The sequence below is a fragment of the Platalea leucorodia genome (genome assembly GCF_965183815.1).
Source record: "Platalea leucorodia genome assembly, chromosome: 3".
NCBI classification, from domain to species: Eukaryota; Metazoa; Chordata; class Aves; order Pelecaniformes; family Threskiornithidae; genus Platalea; species Platalea leucorodia.
In genome coordinates, this window is record NC_138825.1 from 20,830,143 (window position 1) to 20,846,538 (window position 16,396).

The 16,396-nt window shown below is 47.5% G+C and overlaps 2 protein-coding genes across 4 annotated transcripts in view; both read left to right on the plus strand.

The window, feature by feature from the left end:
- The window catches only part of LIN9 (lin-9 DREAM MuvB core complex component), a gene marked incomplete at its 5' end in the record, with an annotated part of 274,917 nt that overhangs the window by 195,691 nt on the left and 62,830 nt on the right, over positions 1 to 16,396 (plus strand). The gene's annotated exons all lie outside the window — the stretch shown is intronic.
- Positions 1 to 16,396, plus strand: part of PARP1 (poly(ADP-ribose) polymerase 1) — a 35,275-nt gene that overhangs the window by 763 nt on the left and 18,116 nt on the right. For 2 of the 3 annotated variants that reach the window (XM_082305750.1, XM_082305749.1), the window contains exons 2-8: positions 3,322 to 3,484; positions 4,367 to 4,485; positions 5,552 to 5,766; positions 11,252 to 11,348; positions 13,012 to 13,128; positions 14,112 to 14,288; positions 14,734 to 14,875. In XM_082305750.1, the coding sequence (XP_082161876.1) occupies positions 3,322 to 3,484; positions 4,367 to 4,485; positions 5,552 to 5,766; positions 11,252 to 11,348; positions 13,012 to 13,128; positions 14,112 to 14,288; positions 14,734 to 14,875 (1,030 nt within the window). Of the gene's footprint in view, positions 1 to 3,321; positions 3,485 to 4,366; positions 4,486 to 4,887; positions 5,155 to 5,551; positions 5,767 to 11,251; positions 11,349 to 13,011; positions 13,129 to 14,111; positions 14,289 to 14,733; positions 14,876 to 16,396 lie in introns of those variants that run through there. The other variant, XM_082305751.1, reaches the window with a different exon arrangement.

Here is a 16,396-nt window from a genome sequence, read left to right on the forward strand (position 1 = left end):
CCCTCCGTTTCCCCGTAGAGCCCGGGGAGCTGCAGGGCTGGCGGTCAGGCCGGTGCTGCCGGCAGGAGAGAGGTGTTTTTACAGCGCTGGCTGGCACATTGCAGATACGAAACAGAGAGCTGCACCGCAATTAGCAAACTGAATAGGAAGGCGTGTTTTGCTGTCAGCTGCCCTCAAATTATTTGCCTTTTGGTAGAGACTTGCTCGGCTTCTTTGCAAAATGAAGGGAAGGGCCCTGGCTGTTGGAGGGCTGGGAATTGTGCAGAAAGCGGCGCTGCCGTTTTGGCCGGCCTGAAATCGCAGCCTGGTGCGGGAGGATGGGGAGGGAATCGGCCTTTCTGCAGGAGAGGCAAAGGCCGCTCTCCCGGGAGGCGAGGGTTTGCTGGGGCAGGGCGAAGAGCTGCCTTCCCGGGCTGCGGGCCTTGGCCTGTGTCTAGCAAGGAAGATGAAAAGGCACTGGTGGTGTTCAGGTGGCGCAGATGGACAGCGGGCCGAATCTGGTGCTTGTCCTGCGAAAGATAAGCAAATGCAGACGTGTGTATTTATAGAAGGCTAGCGAGGATGTCGGGCACGAACGCTTGAGCGGAGCCCTGCAGATGGGCGCCGTGGCCCCCAGCCGCTTGAGGAGCAGTTTCTGGAGATCGTACCACGGTCTGTGTGGCCCGGAGTCGCTTGTGCCCCTGGGAGAGGCTGTGCTTGGAGACGGGCAAGGAAGGGCCCGGTCGCCCCTTGCCCGGGCTGCCAGGGCAGGGCTGCCCTGCTTGCAGGCAGGAGCTGGTTCCCCAGAGGGGAAATACCTGCCTCTGCTTTTGTTCCCCAGAAGCCTCCTTCTGCTTGGGAAAGATGCTGAACCGTGCGGTGCTGAGCTGCAGCGTTTGCTTGCACGTGTTCCTGCTGCCTTTTTCTTTTGTTTCTCCTGCTGCCCTCGCTTGCTCGCTGGAGGTGTCTGCTCCCCGCCGCTCCTCCTCCTTGGCTCCGGCTGCTTCTCCAGTTCCCTCACGTTCCTTACCCCTTCCTGTCATGCGTTTCCCCAGCGGTTTAAGCCGATGCGAGGCGGGTTGGCCTTCCCCAGCACGGGGGCCTGTGGTTCTGCAGCGTGCCTTAGCTCAGGGAGCCGAGCAGAATGGATGTATTTGGTTTTGCAGGGTTAGGTTTACTGAGCCATCTCCTAGAGGCAGATGGAGGGGGACGGCTGGGACTGTGGCATCCCTCGCAGAGCCACTGCCTTTTAGCCAACCATCTCCCCAAAACTGCTGGTCTTACACCAACCGCTTGTAATTTTTTCTTCCCCCCCCCCCCCCCAACCTCTTGAATTTGCTTGATCTCTTCTGCAAAGGGCTCCCTCTCCCCACTGCCAGTTTTTGTGCCAGCAGAGCACTTTTCACGCCCTGCTGCTCAGCATCCTCCCCCTTGTTTCCTCTTGGGGAAATCCCCTGCAGAGCAGCCTCTGAGCCGCCTTCAGTGCACCAAGGTCTTTGCAAATTGTGCAGAAGAAATTAAAGGAGGGCCCAGACCAAGTTGTTAGCTGGGTGCCATTTCTACTGTAACTGCCCTTTTGTTTTGGTTTTTCAAATGAAGACTCTGAGTGACAGTGGGATGCTTGGTGTTTGGCACAGGGTGGGCACCCAGGCCCTGCAGGACCAGCACGGCTTCCACTTTTACTTCCAGCTCGAACTGAGCAGTTTCTGTTACCTGCTTGTGTGATGTGAAAGCGAATCGGTCTCTCCTTTTTCCATAGTTTGTTTAGGAAACTATGGTCTAGAGATAGGTGAGCTGAGAGGAGTTCTGTAAACAAGGTCTGGCTCGCCTGGAGGTTTCATTTCTCACACAGAGATAAGTTGTACTCCAGGTGCACGGCTGCATGTAGTGGAGGAGATCTACTCACTGCTTGCATGGTTGTCTTAAGGTTGAACCAGCTCTGCTCCCTTCCACGCACCCCAGTGCCTTGTGCTCCCAAAGCCTTTGTCTTAGCGACAGAGCCATGAGAGATCCTCCAGGAAAACTCAAAAAATGAGCCCAGAGCTTGGGAGCGACCAACTTTCAGTGCCAGAATTGCATGTGACTTCCAGACAGGTCAAGAGCAAGCCTAGGGTGGCTGCTGTGTGGCTGCCGTGCTGCAAGGGGGACGGAGTAATCCGAATCTGGCTTGTGGGAAGAGTCCAGTTGGAGATATAAATGTCCTCTTACAGTTTTGGTTGATGGTTAGCTGTAATTGGGGCTCCCACCTCTCTTAGTCCCAGGCTGTCGTCTTCGAAGCCCTTTCCTCCTCGTTCCTGCTCATGCACGAAACTCTCTGCTGTTGTTTTCAGCTTGGCGATCTCCCTCCTGTTGGTGAGTGATATATGGAATGCTTTCCTAGGTTGGTAATTCTGTATCATCAGTAATAATAATTATACAATGCTGAGTATTATTAGTACAGCAGTTGTTTGCGTGCATTACTTGGAGCCAAACCACTATCCGGTTATTTTGTCTGATGGGTAACCGGAACGATGCCAGGTTGGTACTTAATGTGTCTTGAGTCATGAGCAAGCGGAGCACTTGCACAGTGAGGCTGGTGCCAGGCAGGGCACGCTGGAGCTGCAGTTCGGGCAGGACTTGGGTGATGCTTCTGTCCTGATGCAGGACTTTGAGCTCTGCTGTTACCCTTGAATTTTGCCTCTTCCTCCTGTAGCCCCCCCCGGAATTTCTTCAGGCCGCAGTCCTTGGAGCTGCTCCTCGTGTCTTGTGCCTGGCGATGGGCTCTCCAGGGCATGGACAGTTTGCTTGAGAAGCGGCTCTCAAAGGGACTGTGTGTTGTGCTCAGAGGTCCTGCAGAGCGAGGCCAGCGGCCTCTTGTGCTGCAGCAGTCTCGAAGGAGGTTGTAGCAGATGAGCCATGTGCTGTTACTCGTGTTAGTTTTTCCACAACCTCTGTTTCGCTTTGCTCATGCCTGTGGATGGTCTGATTCTCATAGGGAAGAAACCTCTCCTTGTCTGCTCAGGGTTGGTATAGCCACGCTGAGGCTATGACCTTTCTGTTTTGAGTAAAACAGATGGGCTAAGCAGCAGGGCGATGAACTGGTTAAGCCAGGTAAATGCTCCTTCCACTTCTATCCTCTTTGGGACCTCTCTCCAGCAGCTTGTCTGTCATATTAGATTTTCTTCTTAGACTTTGTCCTAAATAGTATTCATCTCTTAATTTAAAAACCGAAAAAAAAGGATTCACTTATGTTTACCCAGATACTCCTTTTTATCTTTTTTCTTTTTTTTTTTTTTTTTTTTCCCCTTCCCCCTTGATTCTATCTGAGTTGCTTCATCTTGGCCTAATGTGCTTTCTTCCTAGTCGCCCATGTTTGATGGCAAAGTCCCTCACTGGCACCACTACAGCTGCTTCTGGAAGCGGGCTCGAATCGTGTCCCATGCAGACATTGATGGCTTCACTGAGCTCCGGTGGGAAGATCAGGAGAAAATCAAGAAAGCCATTGAAACTGGAGGCCCTGGAGGAGGTAAGCAGAGGTCTCCTGGTGTTTGGAGGTTCAGCTGGAACCATGCTCCCTCTTCTCGAGCTGTTCTTGTGGTTTTTTGATTGCCATGTCCCTTCAGCAAGTGATGTTGGAAGAATTGTTGCAGCGTCTCCGCACTCCAGGGCTAGGACGCTGGCAGTATGATCCAGCATGTTAAATCAACGAGGGAAAAAGCCAAGTCAGTTGGCAGATGTATTGCCAAATATTTCTTGTTATCCTGGTTGGTGTATTTTGTTTTAATATTAACAAACAAATGCTGTTGTAGTATGTTGTTTTAATGGTACCTTCACTGCAGCGTATAGTTATGGTGGCTCTTTGAAATTGTTACACCATGAACAAGTGAGTCAGGGGAGCAAGTGAGAAGGGTCTAAGTGCAGACCAGACTAAACTCACCGCGTCTCTGTGTAAACCAAGGATGCTGGGCAGTTTTAGATTGATGTCTGCTTGTTGAAATGTAGTAATACAAAAAATAAGAGGAAACTGGCAGTCGGTAAGAGGAGTTCTGCTTTGAAACAGAGCTATTTGTGGCTCCTGTTACAGTCAATTCTTCAGTAAGATCTCCTTTTACACTGCTTTCAGGAAAGAAGTAAAAAGGGTCAGCTCTGTGCACCTTTGAAAGTCTTTTTAAAATCGTTAAATAAGCAATCCTGTACAATTGCTACTTGGCTGTTTAAAGAACTCTTTCTATTTTAAAAGTGCTTTTGAGCATGGGCTGCTTATCTTGCTCTGTAGTCAAATTCTTGACAGATGAGTTGCTGCAACACAGAGGTTTATTAATCCAGACTGCTAACAATCTGGGACAGAGAATAAGAAAATAAGGGAATGCCTTTTAAAGCCGAACTCTGTATTTGCTTTGTTCTCCAGGAAAAGGAGGGGAACAGGAAGGAGGTGGCAAGGCTGAGAAGAGCCTAAATGACTTTGCTGCAGAATATGCCAAGTCTAACAGAAGTACTTGCAAAGGCTGTGAACAGAAAATCGAAAAGGTAAAAAGCTTTCCTTAGTTCTCCATCTCTTGTCTTTTCTCCCACCAGTTCCAGTTCAAACACTGGCTTTTGTAATTGCTTCCTGTCTGCCCCGCATATGGAAAGCACTTGCAGAGCTGCATTTCTGTGTCTGAGGAGCAGCTGCATCCTGGACAGCTGACAGTAAAGGCATCCCTCAGGCATTGTAGCCTGGGCTTCAAACCTGCTGATGCTTCCTTTTACTTGGGTCTTGGAGCAGGCTGGAATGCCACTCACCAGCATTTCTGTGTCAAGAGAGCCACCGTTAACTGCGGCTTTTCCTGCTTGTTGCAGCACTGCAAAGGTGTTGGCCTCTTCCTCCTCAGCAAGACCAGCTCTGTGTGCAGCGTATCCATATTAACTCCGTGAAAGCAGACAAAAACAGCGATGCAGCTAATTAACGATGCAGCCCTGTAGCTGAACATGTCTTGGTGCTCTGCTTTTAAAGAGAGTTGGCAAAATGAAGCTATCGGCCTCTGATAGATGTGAATAGACCTGCCAGTTGAGTAAACTTGGCAAGGGCCAAACACGAGTGCTGGTATGCTTGTATTGGTGACTGTTGTGTAGACGTTTCCTTGTTGGAGCATGAAGTATTCCAGTCTAGAAGCACCTAAAACAACTACTTGTTGGGCATCTGAAAAGCAATTTGCGGTAAGACAGGGTGAGATCATATTAGCACTGATGCTTGGGTGGTAGGGACATAAAGTTAATTTTTAGATTTGTCTGCCTGGGGTTTGGTCATGTGAGTTTTGCTTGTTCAGGCTTACTGGGAGTGGGGGAGTTGGAGTAAAGACTACAGGATTACCCATTTTGAGTGTTTTTTGAACGGAAAACCACCTAAAAGGCTGGGGGTTTTCAGCCTAGGAAGAGTGCTGAAGAAGGCAGAGGAACTGTAGTGAAAGGGCTTGAAGAAAACTTGCAGGCTTTGACAGAGGAACTGTTGCTATTTTACAGGTGTTTAGGAAGCATCATGTTGGTAACTCATTAACATCTTGCTCTTTCCAGGACGGCCTAACAATTGCTCTTGTGTTGCTTTAATCTGCCTCAGGGCCAGATCCGGATTTCCAAGAAGATGGTGCATCCTGAAAAGCCGCAGCTGGGAATGATAGATAACTGGTACCACCCGGACTGCTTTGTGAGCCGCCGAGCGGAGCTGGGCTTCCTCCCAGCGTACGGGGCCGCCCAGCTCCTGGGCTTCAGCATCCTGAAAGCTGAGGATAAAGAAACTCTGAAGAAGCAGCTCCCGGCTACCAAGGGCGAAGGGTATGTTGGGAATGCAACAAATCGTGTTGTTTAGAGGAGCCGTTGCTTGCCTTCAAATACATCCATGATAAATGTTTTGTGACATCGTTGTCTCTCTTAAAAGAAGATTGGTTGTAGCAGGATTTGGTCCTTCCTGTGACCTTAGGCAGATGACAACAGACAAATTCCCCATCCCTGGGAGCATGCAGTCCGCTTGCCCCCTGTGACTGCCTTGAGAAAATGCAGAGACCAGCAGCTGTGACTGGGAGGACTGATGTAGGGCTTTCAACCATAAAATAATGCATGCTTAATACAAATGGATACTGGGCTCTGCGCCTCCTTGTGTGATGCTGTTATCAGTGATGGTTTCTCTGCTCTAGCTGCTTGTTAGAGAATTGATTTGACATGTCTTATCTATGAGCTGCTGATCTGTGACAGGCACTGAATCTGATAATGGTGTTTATTGGCTGCATAGTGCCTACACTTGGATGCTTTTGTTTGCTAAGTCTCTTATGGTACGACTGAAATTTCATTGCCTTGCATTGAAATTTTTAGTGGAGGCTCTTGACAGAATTTCTACTGACAGAGAAGCGCTTCTAGGTGACTTGTTAGTGTTGTTCAATCTTTCTCTGTTAATGAAGGCTTTTGTTATTTGTTTTTGAAGTGACTTCGCCTAGAGTCATGCTTCATAGCACAAGCCAGTCTTGCATCGTCCCCATGGAGGAAGGAACATAATGTGTTTCTGGATCCTATGAATAGGAAAGATCTTGTGGTTGTAAAACATTGGGCTTCTCCATGTACCTTGTAGACTAAATTCAGCTTTACTTTTGCAAGAATTCACCATGAAACTGTCCAGTGAGACTGCTATCGGGTTCTGAGAAGCTAAAGCCATGTCAAATCTGTGCAGTCTTTGTTCAGTATTGGTCCTCCACATATGTGGCTGATGGGTGTTGCGTACTGTTCAGAGCCCTGTGAGTACGTGAGTGTCATCCTCAGCCATAGGTAACAGAGCAGAGCGTACATAAACTGATCTATATGTTGTTAAGAGGCTGCAACTTCCATGCTTTATTGTTGGTTGGCGAGCAGCGTTGCCAGTGCTGTGGGGAGGGTCCTGCAGTGCCGCGGGAGCGGGTGCTCTTGCCGCAGCCCAGTCAGTTTCTGCCCTGTTCACCTCACTCAGCTGAACCACTGGAGGCTGAGATGAGGTGTCTGCATCTGCCCAGCAGCCTGCCGTCTTTTCACGCAGGCATTTTACCTCTGTGTGTGTTGCAGGATATAAGCAGAAGTACAGCGTTTTAATGCACTGGCAAGCTTTTCAAGTAGTCCTTTGCTTTTTGTGTCGAGGTGTGTGTTCCGCTTTGTCCTAGAGCGGTGCGTGAGTTTAATAGGGTTATTTCTCCCATGTCTTCAGCAAAGCTCTGGAGATTTGACTGTGTAAGTGTTTCTCTTGTCTGCCCTGACTCTGCTTTTCTGGGCCACTTCTGGGATGCTATGCAAAATATGAAGGCTTTGTAAAGATAGGCCACAGAGTAGTTTGCCAAGTCACTGTGTAAATAAAAGCCTAGAATTGCAGTGGAAAAAAGCTTAGACTGGTGCTGTAGGGTAATGTGAACCAGGACCTCATGCCAGAAAAGCAGCAGGACATCCTATCTTTCCTGCTTTCGAAGCACTGCATGAACAAGCCCCTGAACCGTGAAGGTGCTGGCTGGCTCTTATGCTCCACTACCTTTCTTCTGCTGTTTGGGCTGTGTACTTGAGCCAAGGGTATTAAGGGTCAATTGGAAAAATAGTGGTCTGTCAAACAAACTGAATAAGTGAGAGTGTAAATAAACAGAATGAGTGGAGAGGTGTGGTGTGCTTCCTACCTGGTGATTTTCTGCCAAGAAAGCACAGAAGTTCTGGAGGAGCCAAAAGAAAAACACCCCAGATACTTGAATGAGATGCGGTTACCTCTGATAATTCACCTTGCGCATTCAATCAGATAACATAAATTAATGACAGAAATAACATCATTTCTGTAAGATGCTGTAACAGCATCTGCTGTAGGTGAGGCTCTCAAAATGATCTTTAAAGATATTTCTAATTGTGCTGCGTCCAAATTATATCTTGACTCGGATGTCTCCGCAATTCAGATGTGACACATCCAAATTCATGTGCTGCTTCTGCATGTCCAGCCCATACTCCGAGGAGAAGCTCAGGCCTTGGGACTGCCCTGTCAGCCCTTTCCATAAGGACGGCAGCGTGACCTGCCTATTGCAGGTGAGAGAAGTGAGGCGCCGAGCAGGGCTACCGAGAGTAGGTTGGAAAATCCCTTCCCTCTGAAGGGCAGAAACGGGAAGGTTTCTTGCAAGGGTCCTGGCTCCTTTCCTCGGTCAGCTCTGGGTGAGACATGCCGAGTGCCCCCTGGGCTACGGGCTGTCGTGCCCGAGTGCCAGCACTTTGCAGGCCTGGGGAAGGAGGATCTTGTGTCCTTGCCAGCAGCTTCTCTGTGGAAAGAGTGCTCATGTACTGATGTAGGAAATGCAGTAGCAGCTTGTGAGCTCCCTTTGACTATGCTTCTTCGGTAGCATGGGTTTCGCCCTCCTGCTCTGAGCTGTAATACTTACCTGCATTTTCTGCCTCACTTGTTTGGCTAGAATTGCTGCCTAGGACGGGAGCAAAGTGTCATTCTGGAGATGTCAGGCAACACCGGATTAACTGCAGAGGTTGCCTGAGGCAGAGGGTAAGTACTTGGGTCAGCAACAATCTGGCAGTGCTTTACAGGGAGGAGGAGAAAAGGGGAGATGTTCCTTCCTGGCTGCTTGCTTTATCCAGGGTAGCCGTGACTGTCCTTTCTACCCTTCACTTTCATTGGAGGGAGGACATGAAAAACAGAGTAGATGGTAAGGAAGGGCCAGGCTAGAGTGGGACAGTTCACCTCCCTCTTCGTCTTCTTGAAAGTTGTAATAAATCTTGCACTTGCGTATCCTCCACGGAGGTGAGAAGTGGTTTGTCTTGGCTGGTAAGTACCAGTCCTTTGAAGCGAGCTGTTGGGCCATACCTGTTCAATGTGGGAAGACTGTCCCTTCCCCAGCAGGAGAAAGCGTGTACACAGCAGCACCCAGCTGCTGTTCGCAGCACACAGTGTTTGGTCCCAAGGATGGCAGATAGAGTTAATGTGTATGTGCAAATGTGTATTTTGTCGATTGTTCTAAAACTTGCTGTTTTGGGAAGATGTAAGATGTATTCAGCTTTGCCATTCCCTTCTCCAGGCTGTATAAAATGATGACTAGTGTTTGTTTTAAGCCCTGGGCATAGCCAGGGACGAAAGAGAGGTGGTGACTGACAGCTTTATGCCTCTCTGCAATTGGGATGATCCCTCCTGCTCTGCAGTTTGTTCAAATGGCTGGAACAGGTACAGTAATCGCTCTGTCCGGGAGGGCAACCTGTTGTCCCCTTGACTCTGAGGAGAGGCTGCCAAAAGTGTGAGTCCGTGCTGGAATTTGGATGCTTTCCCTGCGTCCCGGGGCCTCTTGGCAGGGTGATCGCCTTCCAGCGGTTGGCGTGCTGGCTTTCCTCCTTTTGGAGACGGGGAGACAAGTTACAGCATAGGAGCGAGCGCTGGCTGGCTGGAGGCAGCCTGACTGTCAGCCTGCCGAGGGAGAGGCACTGCAGATACACAGCGTTCGGGCACCTATCCTGAATACTTACATTATTAAGCCCTCCGGCTTGGGAAGGTGCAGCAGAGTGCTTTGCGCTCAAGCTGATATGTTTTTCCCAGGTTATGTTGTGTACGCATGACTTCTGTAAGTTTTAACAGAGTCATGATCCTCGTGGCGGGGCTCAGTGGGTGCTCTGGTCTTGCCCCTTGCAGGGGCTGCAGCCAGGGAGGAGAGGGGACTTGCTTGGCCTGCGGGCTTTTGGAGGCACGGCTGTGTGTGTGCTGTATCCAGTCCTGCCGTACTGGTTCCTGCTTGCCTGATCTACAAAACGAGATGGAGCTTTTCTCAAGAAATGCAAGCAAACGCTGGTAGTGCCCCGCGGCTGCTGTTCCCCCTTAGGCAGTGCGCCTTGAAGCATAGCCCCGGCTCGGGCTGATGGGACCATGCAGGGGGACAGCTGAAAGATGAGCTCTTCTGCAAAACCAGCCCCTTAAAGGCTTGCAAAGTGCTCTGAATCATGGTTTGGTCAGCGGTGCTAGTGACGGGCTAGCAGTGGCCACTGCAAATAAAATGAGAACTTGGCCCAATTTTAGGGCCAGGACAGTTACTAGAACTTACAGGTCTCTCGTGTGTGAGTCTCTGGGAAAAGAGTACCTTTCAACATCCTCCTGCAGCTTTATAGCTAATAAGCTGTCATACAGGGTTAGTCTTAACAGTAGCAAAGTACTAAAAGTGAAGTGTTTAAAATTGTAAGTAGGAGAGCAATCGAGAATGTCAGCTTTATGGCTTAACCATCAGCCACAGCTTATAAAGTTAAGACAGATGCTTTCTTAAAAAGAAAGCTGGCTGGTGTTTCAAAATGATTGCAGCTCTGTCAAAACGAAGTGCGAGATCCAAGCTGTGTTCATGCTCTGCCTCAAGTTCCAGACCCCTCCTGCCTCAAGTGGGGCAAAATTTCCCTTTATTTCCCCATGAGGAGAGCACACACTGATTTGATTTATTGATATTGGTGTATTTTGAAGCCAGGCAGACCATGGGGATGACATGACTCTAGAAACATAAATGATCTTTCTCTGAGGTCTCTTGTCATTCTGAAGTCTGCCAAAATCCCCCAGTTTTCATTCGGCGTCTTCTTTCCAGTCTTCCTCGAGCAGCGTTTTCTGTAACTTCTCCCTGCACAGCTCTAAGGTGCCAGCTAATAACAGTAAATTTCCTCGCACGCAACTGCGCAGTAGTACACCGTGAAACCGCTATCGGCCTGGGAGCACTTTGCAAGTAGAAACTTCCCCCTGTCTGATTGCAGAGACCTGACTTAATTCCAGTCTGAAGAGAAACTAGCTGGGAAATACCTAGTTTCCCAGTGTGTTAGCTTATTACAGTTATCATGTTTGCTGTCCTTGATTTCAATATGGGCTGTCTAAACTGAAAAATCAAGCTGTTGATTCAGCTCAAAGACACTATTGTCTTTTAACCTGCATTGCTACACCTCCTCGGATTTGGAGAGGTGTGCTTGTATTCAGTGATTCTTAGGCATGCCTTTGGTGTAACTAATACAGGTATAGATGAATGTGCCTGAAAATGTTGTGGTATTTCATGTGCTCTTCTGCCGGATCATACAGTTACCCTGTGGAAAAGCTCTGAGTGTACCTGACCTGATTGAGGCGGCTTGCGTTGCAGAGCCAAGTACATGTCTACAATCTAGCACTGAGGAATTTGAAAAATGGGTTTGCCTGCCAAAAGTGAGGATATTCAAGTCTCTGCAGATATCAGCAGTCAGTAAACTGAGCTCTGGTAACTGCTGGACAGGCATTTAAATAACTTCCTTTCGTGTATGTGTGTGTGTGTGTTTTGTTTTTCTCTATTAGAAAGAGAAAAGGAGAAGAGGTAGATGGAAATGTGACTGCGAAAAAGAAACAGAAAAAAGAAAAAGAGAAAGAATCAAAGCAGGAAAAACAGCTGAAGGTGAGTTTTAGCTGATCACATCCTAAGAACTGCTTCATTAGAAGAGTGCAGTGTCAGGCGCTAACTGAGGAGCTGTGGCACCTAGAGAGGGGTTGTACCTGCTGCCCAGGCAAAGCAGACTTGCAGCACAGCCGGTCCTCCTGTCCTGGCACAGGAGGTGCCCTGTCACTAAGGCTTTGCTGACGGCAATTCACCCTGCTGCTTTCTCCTGAAAGACAGGAAGGAAAACTTCTCTAGGACTTGTGCTTATTGGATTTAAATAGATTAGGTTAAATGCCTTCTCTCTCAGGGAGGCTGGTTCTGCGGTCCTGTGCTGGCCAAAGCTCTGGGCCCGAGCACTGTTGCAGAAGAGCTTGGAAACCAATAAATAGCTCATTGCAAAAACTAAACAGAGGTAAAGTGTGGAACTAGATTAATGAGAAGTCATATTTTTTTCACCCTCTGGGGAGCTGTGGTCAGTTCTTGGGTGGGATAGATCACAGCTTTCTACCTGTCAGTTTCTAGAATACGTGGGAAGAATTCCCAGTAGGGCATCAGGAATTGTGTTTTCATTGAAAGTTTGGCATAGGTACTTTCAAAGAAAAAAACTAACAAGCTGCTTTTGCTGCAATTGAAGTCTTAATGGAGCTGTAGAAAAATGGTATGTCCGCCTGTGAACAGAAGTTTTCTTCTTTGTTGTTAATACCTTAATTTTCAACAAAACTTAGCTGAGACATTGTCAAGGTTTTGCTGCTGCAGTGCAGATGTTTAGGACAGGTCAAGGCAATTTGTGGATCAGCGTTAACTTTGAATTCACTAATTTTTTTTTTTTTAACAGCATTTCATCAAGCATGACCATTGACACTGAAAATTAAACCATTTAACACAGTCAACCGGTTCTCCCAGGGTAGATTGTGTTTTTGAGTGTAGCCAGTGAATAACATTCAGAAAGTATCTGAGATATTTTAGGATGCTTCTGTGCTGTCCAACCCTTTCACCTTTTGTAGAAAGGCTCAAAAGAATTTGCAGGCTCCTCTGCACCGCTGCAGGTGACTGATCTGGTAGAAATTCCTCATATGCTTGGGTGGCTTAAAAGAAGAACAGTGCTGATCAGCATTTCTGATTTTTGTTTTAATACAAGGCTCGAATGCAGCCATATCCCCGCTGTTGGCAGCGTGAACTAGTTAGGTGATTTTTGCAAAGGCTGTTGAGAACTTGCTAAAGGTAGAAGTGTGATAAAAACGTGGGTTCCGCTCTACCTAAAAGGTGGCTGTCTCGTTAGTGTCGCTTGTACCTTTTTGTATGGGATAGCGTTGTAAAGGTTACTCCATGTAACCTGCTTCACATGTTCATGATGGAGAAACCTTGGTTTGTATAGAATCCCATAGGGATGTCCTTCCGCATGTCATCTTGAGAAGAGAGAGTATTTGCTGAAACTGCAGTGTGCTCATGTATTCATACTGAAATCTGAAGCATGTGGCTTTACAGACCTGTTCTAGGTGTTTGGGTAAAATGTGTGACTTTCCCTTTCGGTAAAGCTACTGGTTCTTGGTGCTCTTCATCTCACAGTCTGTATTTAAGATACCACGGGCTTGCTAAAACCTTGTCCACAGGCTGCGGTTTCAGGAGTGTTCTTAGAAAGCAATTGACTGCGAGTAGCTAAGCTGCTGGGTTTTGTCAACAGGAGCAGACAGAGCTGATCTGGGGCATCAAGGACGAGCTGAGGAAGGTCTGCTCCACTAACGATCTGAAAGAGCTGCTGATCGCCAACAAGCAGGAAGTGCCGTCCGGGGAGAATGCCGTGAGTTGGTCTGTAGTTGCTTTGCACGTGTGCTGGGTCTGTGAATCGGAGAAGCCGACCCGAACCGATATTCCTACAAGGTCCGCAAGTCTGAAGCACGTTCCTAACGTAACACTTCAGAAAGAAATTCAGTGCAAAAGCCAGTCTTTTTGTGCCAGGACTCTGATGATATTGCTGTTACACTTGCTTGTGAAGGGCCATGTGGTGATGCTGAATTCGGTGCCTTAGTCTCAGTGACGTGCCTTTATTCTGCTATGCCCAAACTGGTCTATGGGTTTTTTTGTTTTTTTTTTTGATGCTGGCTCTTCAAGAGCCAGGCTAGTTACGGCACTTCACGTTGCCTCCCTCAACTGTTAAATTATGCAAAAAGAAGCCAAAACTGCACAAATTCTTTCCTGGTATCTTTTCTGACAGCAGTCACTTTTCAGTCTGTGTAACTTGTGAAAGTCTTCTCTCTTTCGGAGCTGCACATCATTTCAAGTATTCGTATTTATTAAGACTCTTTGTAAGGAGTGTGGGCTGGGATGTGGGAAGTGTCTAGACTCAAAATGGTCAAGAAATACTCTCTAGGCAGGAAAACCGGGACTTCTCTGAGCCTACATTCCCACCTACCTACTCATGTGCTCAGATGCAGTAGCTCGTCTCCTCCTTGGCTGTTCGGCACGGCTGCCTGGTCAGGTGCTGTGTGGTAGGTATGCTCTCCTGAATGCCGCATCCGAATAGGAGACGCTGCGAGCCATGGGTGTGAGCAGATATGATGTGACCGGGAAAACTTCGTGTCATGTCTTTAAGGCGTCGTAAATCAATCAGTGCTGGTAAGAGTCTTGGTTTATGTGCAGTGTATGCATGACAAGTGCTGGAAACATCTACTTTTGTGTGCCAGCAGCCTGACAGTTATTTCCTTGTGCAGCCCAGTGTAATGTAGTGCGTGGGCTTACAGCCTCCTTCTGCCATGACCTGTTTTCTATTCTTTGTTGCTTTAGATTTTGGACCGAGTAGCAGATGGGATGGCATTTGGAGCTCTGCTTCCCTGCGAGGAGTGTAAGGGGCAGTTTGTGTTCAAGAGTGACGCATATTACTGTTCAGGGGATATTACTGCCTGGACTAAGTGTGTTGCTAAAACGCAGACTCCCAACAGGAAGGACTGGGTGATCCCAAAGGTGGGTGTTTACTGCAAGTTTGATGATTTGAAGCACGTTTCTTAACTGATGTTACCTCTTATAAGGAGATTGAATAAGCAGCAATCAGTGTTGGATGCTGGAGAGCAGAATGTGCTGCAGTGCGAAGCAGCTGTGACAGTGGGGAAGTCCTGTCGCAGCTACATCCCTCCAGGGGTAGGCAGCTAATGCGTAACTAAATCATATTTTTTTCCAGTAACACTAAATTGAAAGAGATGTTGCTGATTTGAAACCCATCATTTACCCTCTTCTAGCTTTGTTTTCCCGGTCAGTAAAGTAGGTATTTGCCTACCTTAGTATGAATCTCTCAGAAACCCTTTCAAGACCTGCAGTAAATGCCAACAACCTGGCCAGTGCTCAATTTAGCCTTTAAATCTTATAATACTGTTTGTTGTTTTTAAACTCTACTTATGCTTCCATCTGACAGGAGTTTCGGGAAATTCCTTACCTGAAGAAATTTAAGTGTAAAAAGCAGGACAGGGTATTCCCTCCAGATGCTGCGACTGCAAACTCCGTGCCTCCTCCCTCCGCATCTGCTCCTTTGACAGAGACCGTGTCTGCACCCAGAGGTAAGTGGCTGGCTCGGCACGGGTCAGTGGAGCTCAGGATGGTGTGTAATGCCATTCCCAGCCAGATAAACATGCTGGCCTGAACAGGCATGCTGTTCTCCTGCCCCCAAGCAGACAGAGCTCTCCTGGTAAAAAACAGCATAGCAGTCTCTCATGTGCTTCATCTTCCTAGCACAGGTTGACCCTGATGTGGTGGGTTGCCTGGGGACATGGGCTCAGGATCCCAGTTATTATCTAACAAATCGTTTTGAGTATTTGTTGATGGTGAGGAAATTATGTGTTTGCAATGAATCAGAAACTTAAAGGCCAATGTTGTAAAACATGTCCCAAGGGAGACCTGCTACGAAATGCCTTCTTGCGTGGTTTCTTGGGAAACATCCAGGGACCTCCATAATGCCAGATATTCCACATCCAGCATTAGGTTTTAAGGGCAAGAGTTGTTTGTTTGGTTTTTGTTTTGTTTTGTTTTTTAAAATCCTCCATTGAGATTCGGCTTTACCAGTCACTAACTCCCCTTATGCAAAATAGATATGCTGTCTCCAGCCCACAAACTGAGAAAATGTTGGACTCCAGAAATTTGCCATAGGCTGTTGGAATCAGTTGCATGCTTTGGTGATATAGCCTGTCCACTAAGAACTGTGCTGACTTCTTTCTTATTTAGCCTTTTAAACCCTGGCCATAGTTTTGGGTGCAGGGGATTATTGTTACTTGGTGAAAAGGGTGGGAGTAATTCTGCAGAGCTAATTTTAGCCAGATCATGTTATTTTAGCAATGAAGACAAAGTAACCTAGGTCTTGGTTCTGATTGGCAAGCTGATTCCAGTGCCTTGAAAGTAAACTCAAGGTGTTGACCAGAATTAAAGCCAAGTTACTTTGTTTGCTAGCAACTTAACTAATCTTAGTAGGGGGAGAGGAGGAAACAAACCCTTCAGTTGGTCAACCAGAGTTAATAGCGTTTAGCAGTGCAGATGCTTTTAGACACTTGCCACATCCTGGACCCACCTGCATTTCAAGGTGTTAACACGATGATGTGGTGGAGCCTCAGACGGTTACCAGTTTGCTCCTGACTTGTTATGGGATTTGCATGATACAACTTTGTACTGTCTGTAAGATTGAGACCCAAATGTACTGTAATGTGTGGGAACACTGTTGTTTGAGAGACGATCCTTGTTCTCCAGCACCTCCAAAACAGATTTCCTTTTGAAGAGGCAGGAGCTTTCATGTTACAGTGAGTTTCTCCCATGCTGTCCAGGCATCAAAGGAAGAGGGAAGCAGAGCAGGGTCCCTAGTAGCAACATTAAAAAACAAAAAACAAAAAAAACAAACAAACAAATAAAAAAACCCACAACCAAAAAAACAAAACAAACAAACAAAAAAAACAAACAAACCAAAGGCAGGCAAATAATGTGTGTACATATCCATCTTCCCCATCTTCCATCCCTTCTGTTTGTTGGCGGTTGCTGAGCTTTGCTGCCTTTCCTAGGTGAAGGGGAGCTTCCTCCCACTTGCTTAGCGTGGTCAG